The 16,144-nt window shown below is 28.7% G+C and overlaps 1 protein-coding gene across 1 annotated transcript; it reads left to right on the top strand.

Annotated features, from left to right (window-relative positions):
- Positions 1-5,218: 5,218 nt before the first annotated feature.
- LOC111680436 (regulator of G-protein signaling loco-like) lies at positions 5,219-15,638 on the top strand. The gene is made up of 5 exons (XM_023442078.2): positions 5,219-6,258; positions 12,876-13,616; positions 13,679-14,674; positions 14,786-15,032; positions 15,097-15,638. Exons 1-5 carry the CDS (start codon positions 5,401-5,403, stop codon positions 15,483-15,485), a joined length of 3,231 nt encoding a protein of 1,076 aa, XP_023297846.2. The 5' UTR covers positions 5,219-5,400; the 3' UTR covers positions 15,486-15,638.
- Positions 15,639-16,144: the final 506 nt, after the last annotated feature.

Raw genomic sequence — 16,144 nt, 5'->3', positions numbered from 1 at the left:
CTATAGAAAAAGTTGTCAGATTCTGAGAAGTTTTTCTATAGAAAAAGTTGTCAGATTCAAAAAAGTTTTTCTATAGAAAAAGTTGTAAAATTCTAAAAAGTTTTTCTATAGAAAAAGTTGTAAGATTCTAAAAAGGTTTTCTATAGAAAATGTCAGATTCTGAAAAGTTTTTCTATAGAAAAAGATGTCAGATTCTGAAAAGTTTCTCTATAGAAAAAGTTGTCAGATTCTAAAAAGTTTTTCTATAGAAAAAGTTGTCAGATTCAAAAAGGTTTTTCTATAGAAAAAGTTGTCAGATTCAAAAAGGTTTTTCTATAGAAAAAGTTGTCAGATTCTGAAAAGTTTTTCTAAAGAAAAAGTTGTCAGATGCTGAAAAGTTTTTCTAAAGAAAAAGTTGTCAGATTCTGAAAAGTTTTTCTATAGAAAAAGTTGTCTGATTCTGATAAGTTTTTCTATAGAAAAAGTTGTCTAATTCTGAAAAGTTTTTCTGTAGAAAAAGTTGTCTAATTCTGAAAAGTTTTTCTGTAGTAAAAGTTGTCTAATTCTGAAAAGTTTTTCTATAGAAAAAGTTGTCATATTTTGAAAAGTTTTTCTATAGAAAAAGTTGTCATATTCTGAAAAGTTTTTCTATAGAAAAAGTTGTCAGATTCTGAAAAGTTTTTCTATAGAAAAAGTTGTCAGATTCTGAAAAGTTTTTCTATAGAAAAAGTTGTCTGATTCTAAAAAGTTTTTCTATAGAAAAAGTTGTCTGATTCTAAAAAGTTTTTCTATAGAAAAAGTTGTCTGATTCTGAAAAGTTTTTCTATAGAAAAAGTTGTCTGATTCTGAAAAGTTTTTCTATAGAAAAAGTTGTCTGATTCTGAAAAGTTTTTCTATAGAAAAAGTTGTCAGATTCTGAAAAGTTTTTCCATTAAAAAAGAAGTTGTCATATTCTGAAAAGTTTTTCTATAGAAAAAGTTGCCAGATTCTGAAAAGTTTTTCTATAGAAAAAGTTATCAGCTTCTATGGAAATATTCTGAAAAGTTTTTCTATAGAAAAAGTTGTCATATTCTGAAAAGTTTTTCGATAGAAAAAGTTGACATATTCTGAAAAGTTTTTCTATAGAAAAAGTTGTCAGATTCTTAAAAGTTTTTCTATAAAAAAAGTTGTCAGATTCTGAAAAGTTTTTATATAGAAAAAGTTGTCAGATTCTGAAAAGTTTTTCCATTAAAAAAGAAGTTGTCAGATTCTGAAAAGTTTTTCTATAGAAAAAGTTGTCAGATTCTGAAAAGTTTTTCTATAGAAAAAGTTATCGGCTTGTTGAGAAATTTTTCTATAGAAAAATTCTAAACAATTTATAGAAAATAAGGTTACAAAGGAATTGTATCAGATTTTTCTATAGAAAAAATTTTCAAATTTTGAACATTTTCTCTGTAGAAAACATTTTATTTGCTCAGATTTGAAAAAAAAATATTTGGGAAACGAGATAGAATATGAACTAATTTTTAATAGTTCAAATCTTCTTATTTGAAAATATTTTATAGAAAATTTAAAAATAACTTATGTGTCCTAACAATATTTTAACCCTTAAATATATCTATGAATTTTATTTTGAACTCTAGTTAGTAAATTTTCTAACCTCTGAGGTTTTGGATAGATCACTTTCAATTCTGAATCTTAACTTTTTTCCCTTTACAAAATCTAAATATTTAACAGACTTTTAAAGACCCCTAAATAATAGCATTAATACACTATTAAAACACCTGTTCCGCTTGGCTCATTCCATGGGTAGTATAATTAATAATTGTAACTTAAATATACAAATAAACGAATGAACCCTCTATATTTGTTTCTGTGTGTGTGTGTGAAAATACAATTTCCCAGACAATATGCAGGACTTGCTGCAGAACAGCAACACGTTATAAAAATAACATTTTGATACATACGCTTAAAGCGGGGCCACATACACGGATAGTAACGATTTCATCCACCTGTTTTATTAAAATGAAAAATACACTGCAACAGCAGCATTTAAACTCGTACCAACCCTCAAGAAATTTCGCGCTCAAATAACTCGTGGTATAATAATTGTAAATGAAGAAAAAACACCTGACATACCGAAACATAAGTCGTCGATTACTTGCATACACTAACTCCAATTATTCTCTATGTATTTGTATTGAAACCGCAATATTGTATCTGAATGGGAAGTGTCAATGATGCCAGATGAAATGTGAAAATCCTTTGCCCGTAATAGGGAAGTATGGGTATAAAAAAGAAGAAAGTTATTTTGAAAATAATTATGTTATATATATCGAAGAAAATGAGTTGTAATAATTCGAAAAGGAATCTGAGTGTAAAGAATGTTTTAATGAATCGATATTAAAAGAGGTTAGTTAGTTTGAAAGGAGGATGTACATATTACATCAAATCCGAAGAAATACACCTAGGTCTTTATCGGGCCTGTTGAGCACTCCTTAACTAGTGCCTCAGGTGGGAATCGAACCCACCAGCTCCGGTCTTCCAGACTAGAACACTAACCACTAGCCTACCGAAGGTCATAAGAGGTTAGTTAAAAGAAATTTAAATATAAATCTATATTTTGCGTTGTCCCTAATAAGTCGAAGTGTTTTACATGAACTGCTGCCATAACGGCCTTATTTTATGGTGATACTGTACAACCATGCAAATGGGATAGTATCTGTTGATTCGGCAAAAGCAACTGAAGACGTAATAAATAGTCCGAAATACGAATCCTTTAAATAAGCCAAAGACAAAGTCCAAAATGTCGAGGATGCTGGTAGCAAATAAGTTTATCAAGATAACATTCTTAGGAGGGAATGATATCCTCAACTCAGTCAAGAAATTCTCAAGAATTGATTGCCTATAAGACCAAAGTTGAACATTTTCAAAATCAAAATTCTTAAGGTCTATAACTCTTTAAGTGAAAAAAAGAATTTAACCCAAAATTTATGGATTTTTGGGGAAAAAGTTTGGGATTAAACTAAAAATGTTAATTTTTAATAAAAAAAAAGAATTCGCTATAATTTTAATGAAAAACTAAGAAGATCCCGATTTTTTAGCAAGTGTTTATTTTAAATACCAGATTGTAATGAAAATTTAACTTAAAGGGCCAAATATACTATACATATAAGCGGCTTGACAAACTTACCAGTATTTTACGTTTGTACAAGCCTGTTGTGTAGTGTATGAGGAGGTTTCATGTTTGCACAAATGCTTGCAGTTTGTTTGATCAAAAAACCAAAAAATTTTGATTTTTACAACAACATATTGAATTTTTGTCAGTTTTTGTTTATATTTATAAATAATTATTTTTTATAAAATTTACATTTTGAAGGGAAATTTACATCAGTTTTGTTTTTGCACAAATGCTTGAGGTTTGTTTGATCAAAAAACAAAAAAATTTTGATTTTTACAAAAACATATTGAATTTTTGTCAATCCATTTGTATTGTTTATATTTATAAATAATTATTTTTTACAAAATTTACCTTTTGAAGGGAAATTTACATCAGTATCTTTGCAAGTCCACAAAAAAGTGAAGAAAAATTGGATGATTGTACGATCAATGTTTGTGTAGTGTATGTTGGAATGAAAAAGTATGTTTGTCAAGCCGCTTGTTTAGTCTATTTGGCCCTTTATTATTTAAACATTTTGAAGACAAATCTTTTTTGAAAATATCCTAAAAGAGGACTTTCTAAATCCCCTCATATGGCAACACTAAATGCTATAAGAACTTTACACTCTAATCGTCATATTGTAACGGATGAGTCAAGACACTACTAACAACCAACACGATCAAACATTAGCCTATAACCCAGTCAGTTTGTCAGCCAGCGATCCAGCCAAACAAACAAACTAACTAACGACGAAACGAAGTGGTTGTTTATTCAATACGATACGATTACATATTGAATGACTGACTTCTTGATCACTAAAAGTCATTTTGCAGTTATAGCTGCTGTTGTTAGTATGTGTGTTTTCTGCTGCTGTTTTTTTTTCAAAAATACTAAATTTTAAATTAAATTTCAAGTAGTTGAGTCAGTCTTAAAACTAACTTAAAAACGAACAAACCATTTATGAAAAATCTACGCTGCTACACTAAATAAATAAATGAAACTGTGATATAAAATTATATAAATATATTAAAAAAAAATAAATTAAATAAAAAAAGAAACAATTTAATTGTTGATAATATTTATTTAACACAAATATTTAAGTAACAATAAAGAAAAAAAATATTCTTAAATAACAAACCGATAAATAAGTGTAATAGTGTTTAATAAATTTTAGCTGTTTAATCAATTTTTTGTAAAAAACAAAAACAAATAAAACAAAATTGTGTTTATCATCCAACAATTGTTGATAAAAATTATTTATTTTGATTAAATACCTCTACCGGCTACATCATCATTAACAACATCATTATTACTTCCCAATTAATTGTTCATACTCATTCTTACATTTAAAGTGGAAAAAACTTTTCATATGAACTGGAAATTATTTCTGAGATTTATCTATTGTTAAGCTGAAATTTTAATTTCATATTAAATAAAATTGTATATTAATTAATTGCAAATCGTCAAATGTAAATAACAAAAAAAAAAACAAATCATGTTCCAGGTGAGACATACCAACCAACAGTCATTTTATTTCATTTATGAATCACATTAGAAAAAAGTTAAACGTTGTTGAATATAAACATTCCATTCATTTATTTATTCATTCAGTTTTATGCTGAAATTATTTTTTTTTTTATTTAAAATTCAAACATATTGAAATATTTAACAACAACATATGATCAAAAACACACATTGATTTTATTATACACTTAGAAAAATGCTACCAGAGTCCCAAGGCTGTGTTTTAAGAATCTGAAGTGGTTCCGTTTTCACTCGTTCTAGAACTAGTAGTTTTTAAAAAAAGTTCTAAAATTTTTCCTGGGATCAAATATAAAATTATTAAATTTAAATGATATCTAAACTTTTTTCTAAGTGTAGAAAAAGTTTCAATGACCTTTTACATAATTCTCATTATAAAAACAAATCATGTACACATGTTTTTTTATTATTATTAAAAAAAATTCATTAGAAAATTCTAAACCTTAATTACTTTCATAATAAATTCATTAAAACATACATATATCATACATTCATAATTACAATCATAACTTTATTACATTATAATTAAATTTTTTCATTTTACAGTTAAACAGAGAAAACTATTAAAGTCATCATCATAATCATTATTAATCGCATAAACAACATTCAAACATATATATTGATAACCAAAGACCTCTAAAACGCATAAACGCATTACATTATTCATACCAAACAATCATTTCATCCAAAAACATTATTTAAACGCAAATTATTAAATTATTCATAAAATTAATAACAAAATGTTACATCCACATTCATTCGTGCAATCAATTGCCCATATTAATGATTCGGGTACATTTGAATCTAGTTTTGAGGTTAAATACATACAATCAACACCGCAACGTCAAAAGAATCGCAGTCGTCTCAACGATTGCGAACGCGAACATTTGCGTCGTTTTGTTAGAGAATTTGAAGAATTGCAAGCTTGCAATAGTAGCGCAAAATCGACACCAAAGAAATTTAAACGACTTTTCTTGCAACACGATCATTTAGTCAATATTGGTAATACGGAAAGTAGCAGGAGTGTGGGTCAGACGACAATATGTTCCAGAGATAATATACAGCAATATTTTCTACCACCCACTCCCTCAATATCGCCCTCTTCGAGTAGATCTAGTTCACCGGTATTAGAACACTTAGATATGGGCTGTAAACCTTTAGGCTGTTGTGATGACGAGGAGGACCCCTCCAATCATGACGATAGTCAACCTTTGACAACTGATGAAGATATTGCTAATTGTTCCGTTGAATCATCATCTAATTTCGATTTGCATCCGCCTATATTGCCCTCATTTAAAATGACACCACCACCAGTAGCAGCGGCAGCATCTGCTAAACAACAACAACGTAATGCTGCCTACGAATTGGCTAGATTTTTACGTGGTTCATTTCATGTCAAACGCGCCAAGATAACAAACTTACGTCGTTCACTTAGTGATAATGAAAATTTACAAAATACTGATTTACCCCCAACACAAATGCTTACGTCAAAGCCCAGCCGCACTGTGACGTCAACAGAATCAAAGCCAAAAAAGAAAGTATTAGAGGATACAACAAATAATCCGAGAACAAGAATAGGAAGTACTTCAAGTATTTGTGTAAGTATTTGAATTAATTATTTGTAATTTTAAGTGAGATGTTCTAATGGATCATGTTTTCAAGGACTAGTTTTAAAGAGGCTTAAGTGTTTAGATTAAAATTGTCGACATACACCACGTGTTAGTAGTTCAAAATTTTGCTTTAAACTATGTTTAATTTAAAATTCTGTTACACCATTTCCATAAAGAAAATTTAAGTCGAATACGTTTTTATAAAAATTTTAAACTTTAAGTTTAAAATTAAATCGTAGTTTAAATTCTTCATATACGATCACTTTGTCTGGTTGCAATTCTTCAATAACAATTGTGTTCGATCGAGAATTCTCTCACTTCGATATTATTATTGATTTCCTATTGAGTTGAGTTGTTTATCATCGTTATGCTAAAGGTCTGGATTTCTCAGATTACGCCTAACAGATATTTTTTTTGATAAATCTATTTCAAAAAACAATCTTTGAAATAATGGCTTTCTTTCTCTTGGGGAACGAAAAAGTCGTTGATCATTGATCGATAGTGTTCCACTTCCATACAGAAATCCTTGGAAAATTAAATTTAATTTTAGTTTTAAATCATTTAAATTTCATAGAATACGTATATCAAACATTCTCGGTTGTATCAACCGATTGTGTCATGTTGCTCTCCCATATAAATTGTTATTTTAAATTGACTTTAGAAACTAAAAAGTCGTAGATCATTCACCGATATAGATCACCGTTCTTTCTTATTACAATAGAAAAAAGACAACGGATTTAATTTCAAAGATTTAAGTCTAAATTCTTTATGTATAAACTCCCGTCAATTGTTCTTCATTATATCGGTTGTACATTAATGTCGTTCAGTTTGAGAGGAGGAGTTAGGATACTCTAAAAGTAGTTAAGATATTTGCAGATGAAAAAATCCGATTTAAATACAATTTATGAACTTTCCGTTCGAAATCCATAAAAAAATACCTTTGCGAAAAGTTGAAATCTATATGAATACCCCCTATTAATTCCCATACTCCTCAAACAATACATTAATTACAAATGACAAAGTAATTCCCCAAAGCCATATATGGTTCCACAAAAGACAATTTTTATTATTATGTATTATTGACCATACACCGCCGAGAAAGTGTTAAAGAAAATGTTTTTATACCATAAACAGTAGCAAACCATACAAATGGAATTTTCGTTTTCTCGTTATCATTTTACTGAATCATACAACTACTACATGTGCTCAGTAGTTCCACCACGGTGACATCAATTGATTACTATTAAACTCTCGTTGCTGACTTCTCTCTTTTTTAAATGTTTACAAGCAATCAAACATTCCCAGCCATGAATGAAGTTATTAAGTGAATATTAACAACAAAAAAACACTGATCTCAACGTGTATGGGACTCGCCCAAATACGTACGTATCTTCTCAGAATGTAAAAAATTCATAATAAACTGAAAAAAAATATTCTCACGTTCTCTCTTCTTGCTGATAATAGATTGACATAGTCTTACTCAAAATTATGAAAGGTGAATATTAAAAAGACGAAAGAAACAAAAATAAAAAATAATGCATCACATCAACAAAATTTGATTAATATTTATTATTTACATAGATACAGACAAACATATTTACATTTGGAGATACATTTCATTTGTTTATGTGTATGTAACTTAATTTTGAGTAAATTACTCTCTTGCTCCCGCTCTTTTCTCTTTCTTGTAATATTTTCTTTAGCAGGGATGAAAAGTTATTACATTGAAATTGTACTTTTTTTTGTTAAGGTACTATTTTCAATTTTCGATTGATTCGAGAATTTCAGTCCTGATTAATCACCGCCGTTGATCTTCATTGATTATAAAATGGTCCTTCAGACTGACAAATGAATTTAGAGCCTTAAGGAGATCTTAGCAAGCTGGAAAGCGACAAACTACCAAGGTTAGGTACTTTTTTGTTTTTTGTTAAGGTACTTTTTTCAATTTTCGATCGATTCGAGAATTTCAGTCCTAATTAATCACCGCCATTGATCTTCATTGATTATAAAATGGTCCTTCAGACTGAAAAATGAATTTAGAGCCTTAAGGAGATCTTAGCAAGCTGGAAAGCGACAAACTAACAAGGTTAGGTTAACCAAACATTTGCCACTATTATAGGCTGATCTCTGAAAAGTTCCGATATTTTATCAATCATTCCTGGAATAGTAAAATTGATTGCAAAGTGTCAAATGCGTTATGGGCAAGACTTGTTGTGAAAGCAACCAAAATACTCATTGGATCAGATAGAAATTTTAAGAGGGCATTGTTCTATAGGAAACCAGATTCCTACAGGTTTTGCGATGATCTTGAGAATCTAGTGACAATTGAGCTGATAATCTGCGCAATATCCTAGAACCCACGATATCAAGGATGGAATTAATCGGAAATAGGTTTAAAGATTAACTAAGTGTTCAAGCAATAAAGGTTGAATTGACTATATTTTTATTCCATTGGAAACTATAGTAGGTACAGACCGCATTATTAATTTTCCCTTCTATCGAGATCTTAATCGAATTATTTTCCGGATCTTTCCTCAATTTCTTTGGACTTCATTCTGGATCTCGATCTCTGTCTTCTTTAGTTCTTCCTGATTTCTTAATTATTCTCTAAACTTGATTCCTAACTTTCTCACACTGCACTATTTTGCACCAAGACCGCATTATTAATTTTTCCTTCTATCAAGATCTTAATCGAATTATTTTCCCGAACTTTGTTCAATTCCTTTGGACTTCAGTCTAGATCTCGATCTCTGTCTTCTTTAGTTCTTTCTGATTTCTTAATTATTCTCTAAACTTGATTACTAACTTTCTCATACAGCACTATTTTGCACCAAGAAGATACAATTATCTTTCGAGAAATTTAGATTAAACTACGATCGCAATACATAATTGGTCATATGTAAGTGTTAACTGTTCATGACGATTTTTGTTGGACCAAGAACTTAAGACATTACATTCCATTCCTTTACAATCTTTAAAAAACGGATTTCGGAAAATGTTTGTATCATTCAGATTGCAGACACTTTATGAACCTAACTTTAAAGACTTCAGACCCAGATTTCTGACATTAAGATCGGTTCAATTAATTTTAGATAATTTAAAATTTGGAGCCTTTCGACTTAACTTGAGAAGATCTCTAAGCATAAAATTCAAATCCAGATATTATCTCTATACCATCGGCAATTGAATTATCAATATATTTTAGTCTCTATACTATAATTATAGTCTCTATACTGGAACAGGTAACTTTTTCAAAAAAGTACCAATTTCCTTTTTATGGTACTAAAAAGTGTACTTAAGAAGCGAAAAGAATAACTTCCATATCCCTCTCTTCTTATACAATTCTCTTTCTCTGGGAATTTCAATTAATAATGGGTACTTTCAATTTACTACTTTACTATAGATTTGCTGGTACTCTAACCAACCCGCAACACTTTTAACTATAGGGGAAATGTGAAATAGTATAGTGTACGAGTAAAAATTATACTCGTCGTCGCCGTTGTATATGATGAATATTATTTCTTTTTTTTATATATATATATGTTTGACTTAATGTTTTCAACATTTTGTTGAATCTATTTTCTTTTTCTTTCATTTGCAAAAATTCAGTTGTATTTTGAGCGTTGAAGTTGAAATTTTACAAACACAATACAAAAATAATGTCGAAATAGTGCGCAACTGATTTAAGAAATAAAATAAAAAAAATAATAATAATAATGTTACTTTTGGCTTTAATTGAAAGAAATTTTACTTTTTAAGAAAATTTAAATTAAATTAATAAAACTGACAAAATTGACGAGAAAAAAAAAGCAACAAATGTGCGGGTTATTTGTTTAAACAAAGAAACGTAAATGGTTTTGAATAAATTAAAATTTTATAATTAATTTTTGCATACAAAAAAAAGTAAGAGCTTAGTTATATATATTGTTAAAAATGTATTAATTAAGTGTTTAGCAAGAAAGCTAGAAGAAAAAAAAAAAACTAATTTGAATTCTTTACTGTCCCCCAATACCATAAATAATAGTCACGTTTTCTCTTTTGCAATTAAAATACCATAAATTGAGCTAAACTCCCTCTTAAACCCTCTAACTACAGACCCACAACTTTGGTACTATTTTGAGCAATATAACAAAGTATTAATTAATTCGATGATGATATTTGCGAAATTATTATTTTATTTATCTAAAAAAGTGTATGACTATTTTTGTTAAACAAAAAAAAAAACAAAAACTTAAAAATAAATATTGTATATGTTTTTAGATTGTTGGCCAAATGATTAGATTATAAAAAGTTATTTAAAAAAAAAAATAAAAATGAAACATTGGACACTGTTAAAAACTCGTCTACAATTTGAAATTAATTTCTAAATTAAAACGAGAAAAAAAAAACGTCTAATAAAATGAAGAAAGTTTTTTTTATTATTATTTTTTATGTTTGATGGGTTTCATATTAAATTTGTTGAGAGGGGTGATGGGAGTAATGTGGTATTTTTACTTAGAAAAACATTGTAAATGAAGAAACATTTTTGCACAGTGACCGGAGAAAGTTTGCGTCCAGTGGAAGTTTAATTTGTAAAATTAAATATAAAAAAAGATTTGAACATAAAAATTGAAGAATAAACACATTTGGGAAACTAAATATTTTCTATAGAAAAAGCTTTAGAACAAAATGGTTTTTCTACAAATTTTTTCACGTAAAAAATAATTTGGAACAATTTTTCATCTATAGAAAACTAATTTTCAAAAGAGAACAAATTTTTTGGACAAATTTGAAAAAGAAGAATTATATAAAAAACAATTTGAAACAAATTTTTTTTTTATCTGGGTAAAACAATTTAGAGTAATTTTTTCTAAAGTAACCCCTTTATTCCATAAAAAAACTTTTATTTGGGGTAACTTTTCCTGTTGAAAAAAATTATTAAATAAAATTCAAATTTAGAACAAAGTTTTCTTTTTATATAATCAAAACAAACGGTATAACAAAATACAGTTGAAACGAATAAAAGAAACATTTCTACTTGCAACATGTTAGATTAAACAATTTGTCAGTTAATTGCATGACTCGTTATTGAGGCCTAATTGAGTCATTTGATTTATTATTTCTCTCTACCCGTATGTCTATCTATCTATTTATCTGTCGTTATGTCTGTCTGTTGTCTACCAGTCACAGTCCCTGATCTACATCTAGGTTTCACTTATTTTGTTTTCTTTTTTTTTTTTGCACAAAAAACCGTTTAAGTCTCACACACACACACAGCATTCACATAAACCTCAACGTACTGTAAAATGCATCTTTCGTTTGTAGCTTGATTTTTAATTAATTTTGATTTAAATCTACTGCTTTATTATAATATTTAAATTGTTCACTTCCTGCAACAACAACAATAACAATAACAGCGTTAAAGTTCATATGCCAAAAAATAAGAATGAAAAACCGTTTAGATTGTTAACAATTATTTATGCAAATTTGTAAATGTCTGAAATTGAATTGATTTTAAATTGACACTTTATAAAATACGAGAGTGTTTAAAAAATACACATGTACATACATTTAAACTAAACACGAGTTATATACGGCTTTTGTCACTAAAAAAAAATTATAAATGAATTTATTTATAAAGTAATTAATGACAAGTCATTTGTAAATAACACTTAAGGATGACATTTCAATGAAACTTGACAATAAGAAGAGGATTTTGTGAGGAGTTTCTAAAAATATCTATATATTCATCTATCTATCTATCTATCTATCTATCTATATATCTATCTATCTATCTATCTATCTATCTATCTATCTATCTACCTATATCTATCTATCTATCTATATATCTATCTATCTATATATCTATCTATCTATATCTATCTATCTATCTATCTATCTATATTATTATATATATATATATATATATATATATATATATATATATATATATATATATATATATATTATAATATATATATATAATATATATTATTATATATATATAATTATATATATATATTATATATATATATATATATATATATCTATCTATCTATCTATCTATCTATTTATTTATTTATTTATTTATTTATCTATCTATCTATCTATCTATCTATCTATCTACCTACCAATCTATCTATCTATATACCTTTTTAAAAACTTGAATTTTATAAATATCAAATATTTACATATGTAAAAGATATTTGTGAAATAAACTGCAAAATCTCAAAAGTATCATTAGCATTATTCAAAAAGTAGAGAATTGAAATTCAAATTATTTGAATTTTTACTTAAAGTAGTCAAAGTAAATTCAAGCTTGACCTCAAATCAGAAAAAAAATCTTGGGAAAAAAGTAAAAAAAAACAAATTTTATTCTAGCAAATAAATAAAAAGAAATTGCAAAAACCTTTTCAAAGCACCCTGTATTAAATTAATTTTAGCATTGGTTATTTTTCAGCATTGTTAATTTCCTTTGTGCACATAATACAAATGCATTCGTACTAGATTTCACAAATTAGTCACTTTGTCTAGCATATGAATAATAATTCTAAATATTTCATTAAAAAATACGAATTAAAGATCATTAAACTTATAAACAATAACTTTATCTCCCTTCTCCATAGACCCGCTTATTTCCCGGCAATACTTCACCATTTCGCCGTGTCTGGGAACAATCCTCATTACGTACACCTCGCTCCGATAAATATGCTTTAAGTGGTGCTAAGCAAAAGAGTCCCGGTTTACGTTGTTCAGCTTCCATGATTACAACAGAAAGTAATGTCTTTAGTCATACATCCTCAGATCCCAAACTGTGCTCACACATTAAAACATCACCGAGTGCTAATCAGAAAATGCCTATGCGTACACAATCGGAAAAGTTGATAAACTCCCAAAGTAATGGCGTCAAATCATGGGCCAATTCTTTTGAACATTTACTGCAGGAGCCAGCAGCATTGGCCACATTTGCAGAATTCTTGAAATTGGAATTTTCTGCTGAAAATATTTACTTTTGGACTAGTTGTGAACGTTATCGTAATACGGAAAGTCTCAGTGAGCGTCAGGCTCAGGCTAAGCAAATATTTCAAAAATATTTAGCAAATGGATGTCGTGAGCCCGTCAATTTGGATTCGCAGACACGCAATCTCACCGAGGATATGTTAAAAAATGCCGAAAGTAATTTATTTGTAGCGGCACAAAAGCAAATATTTCATTTAATGAAATTCGATAGTTATCAACGTTTTATACGTTCCGATTTATATAAGAATTGTGTGCTAGCAGAGGAAAAAGATCAACCTTTACCATATGGTGCTGAAAATTTGGATGCTTTATTAAAGACAAATTTTTTACAAAGTGCCTCACCAAAGGTTAGTTGTTTTTTTATATATAAAAAGTATATATTAAAATTTTAAAATTTTTATATTTTCAGTTAAAAAAATCAGCCAGCAACGCCGAAGATCGCCGCCGTAAATTAATCTTACCTTGGCATCGCAAAACAAGAAGTAAATCCCGTGATCGTGTGGATCTGTTAAATGAAGAACATTCCCTAGCTAATAATGATAATAACTCTTCCGATGGCAGTTCGAATGGTTTAAATACTCTTCTAGTACCCTCCTCTAAACTGACCCAACTCTCTTCTACTCTACCTCCTCCACAAACCAAACCATCTGCTGAAAGCTCTGATAGTCAAATACAAAATCTAAGATCGTCTCTACCAACTTCCCTTAAAGCAGTAGAAATTGGCTGCACTCTATGTCGGGTTAAATTCTGTGATGGTGCCACCACCATTGTGCAGATAAAACCCAACGAGACCATACAACAATTGGTAGAACGTGTCTTGGAAAAACGTGGCTTACGCTACAAGCTGTACGAAGTGGTCATTAAAGGTCACAATAAAGCCATGGATTTGCAAGCATCCACTCAGGAGCTGGCCGGCGAAGAAGTAGAAATCGAACAGCGTGTCGCTTTTAAACTCTATTTACCGGATCCTAAAGTTATTTCAGTTAAAAGTAAACCAAAGAAATATTTACACGAAGTAGTGAGACCTATTCTACAGAAATACAATTATGATTTGGAGGCGGTCGATGTTTTGCGTCGTGATAATCAAGAAAAAATAGATTTAAGTCAACTGGTAACAACGGCCGATGGTCTACGTTTACAGATTGTGCTGGTAAAAAAGACTTTAGAAACGAAAAGCAGTATGTTGGACTATCAGAATGATAATATTTCCATGAAATGGTTGAAATCTAAAGAATTGGCAAATGAAATAGTGGCACGTAATGCCATGGGCAATAGTTTTCGCAATAATTTACGCAGTTCGCAAAATAATTTAGATGCAATCACCAATAGTATTTTTAATGATATTATACAGGATAAAGCAAATCCAGAATCTAAACTACAGACGACGGATCAGTATTCTATAAAGGTAAGTTTTATATTCAAAGGCAATCAATAGTGAATGAAATTTCCATTTAAACTTTCTTGGAAATACTCGCTTATATGTAACAAATTGTGACCTTCCATTTTTCAATTGCAGTCTGATGAATGCGGTTCAGAAGCCTCGTCAATGTTTGGCACCTTGAACAGTAAAAAAGATGGTCAAGTCATGTCAATGTTACGACTGAAAAATAAACCATATGCGTCCAATAATCAACAACATTCCATGGAAGCTAATGTCTCCTCATATAGTTCTCAAACATCAAATGAATTTAATAAACCCATCATAGCCAAACTGAAGGCAGGTGTAAAATTACAAGTTACCGAAAGAGTGGCAGAAAAACAAGGTTTGTTGTAACACAATTAAAACTCAACTAGAAAGGAAGCTTTAATAATTTCTTTTTTTAACAGATGAACTACTCCTAAGCTTAAAAACACGTTTGGATAATCATATCTCCGTAGAAAATAATAATGACAATAACAATGAATCTGATCAAATATCTGCAGTAAATTTACGACGCATAAGAGCTAATTTAAGTCCGGTTAATAAAACAAATCCCCTTAATGAACTTCCATTAAGCCTAGAAAGACCACAGCCTTTAACTAGACATTCTTTAGGCAATAAATTGCCTTCAAATAGACATTCTACCGAATCAATTAAAACGCAAAATGAAAGTGATTGTACAACAATAAATGCAGCTAATAAAGGACCACCACCTTTACCACCAAAACCAAAGGTTCTACCAACAAAACCCTCTAATTGGGGTTTTAATATCTCTGACCAAACAACACTCCAATAGCAATATTACTGAATTTTTTATACTTATTTATGTATGTTTTTTTGTTAATTTATCTATATGTAATTTTAACCAAATAATCGTTATTTTGTATATAAAAATATTTAATTTTTTTCTTATTTTTAAATTAAACAATAAAATATATGAAAAGTATTCAATACTATGAACATTGCAAAGTGTTTAATTGAAGAATTTAAAAAAAATGTTTTAGCAGTAAATCGAAAATAACCTCAGCAAACAAGTAGTCATAAATAATACTACATACAGTATATTAAATCTTACCTTTTATCCATAAAAATTTTATTTCAGAAACTTGTTATCAATCACAATTCTAGTGCATTCCGCTAACTAATTTGCATTTTTAATTCCTTTTTTTATTATGTTATTTAAATGGTCTTTGTTTAGTAAACACGATAAAAACAAATAATAAACACTTAAAATTTTTATATATTTAAAAAACTATTATTATTTGTTATAATTTTTCACTACACTTTACTCACAGATAGAATTTTACTTTTTTAACCGCCATTTATTAATGTAATTGTACTTGCCAACTGATATCAAGATTTATAGTTGGCAATACAAGGCAAAAACACTGCCACATGTTTATAAATTAATTAACCAACTCTATGGCATCACTGTTCTAAAAAACATTAAACTTA

This window comes from Lucilia cuprina, chromosome 4, assembly GCF_022045245.1.
Source record: "Lucilia cuprina isolate Lc7/37 chromosome 4, ASM2204524v1, whole genome shotgun sequence".
Classification (NCBI taxonomy): Eukaryota; Metazoa; Arthropoda; class Insecta; order Diptera; family Calliphoridae; genus Lucilia; species Lucilia cuprina.
The sequence above is the reverse complement of the archived record's forward strand: the minus strand, read 5'-3'. Positions and strand labels throughout refer to the sequence as shown.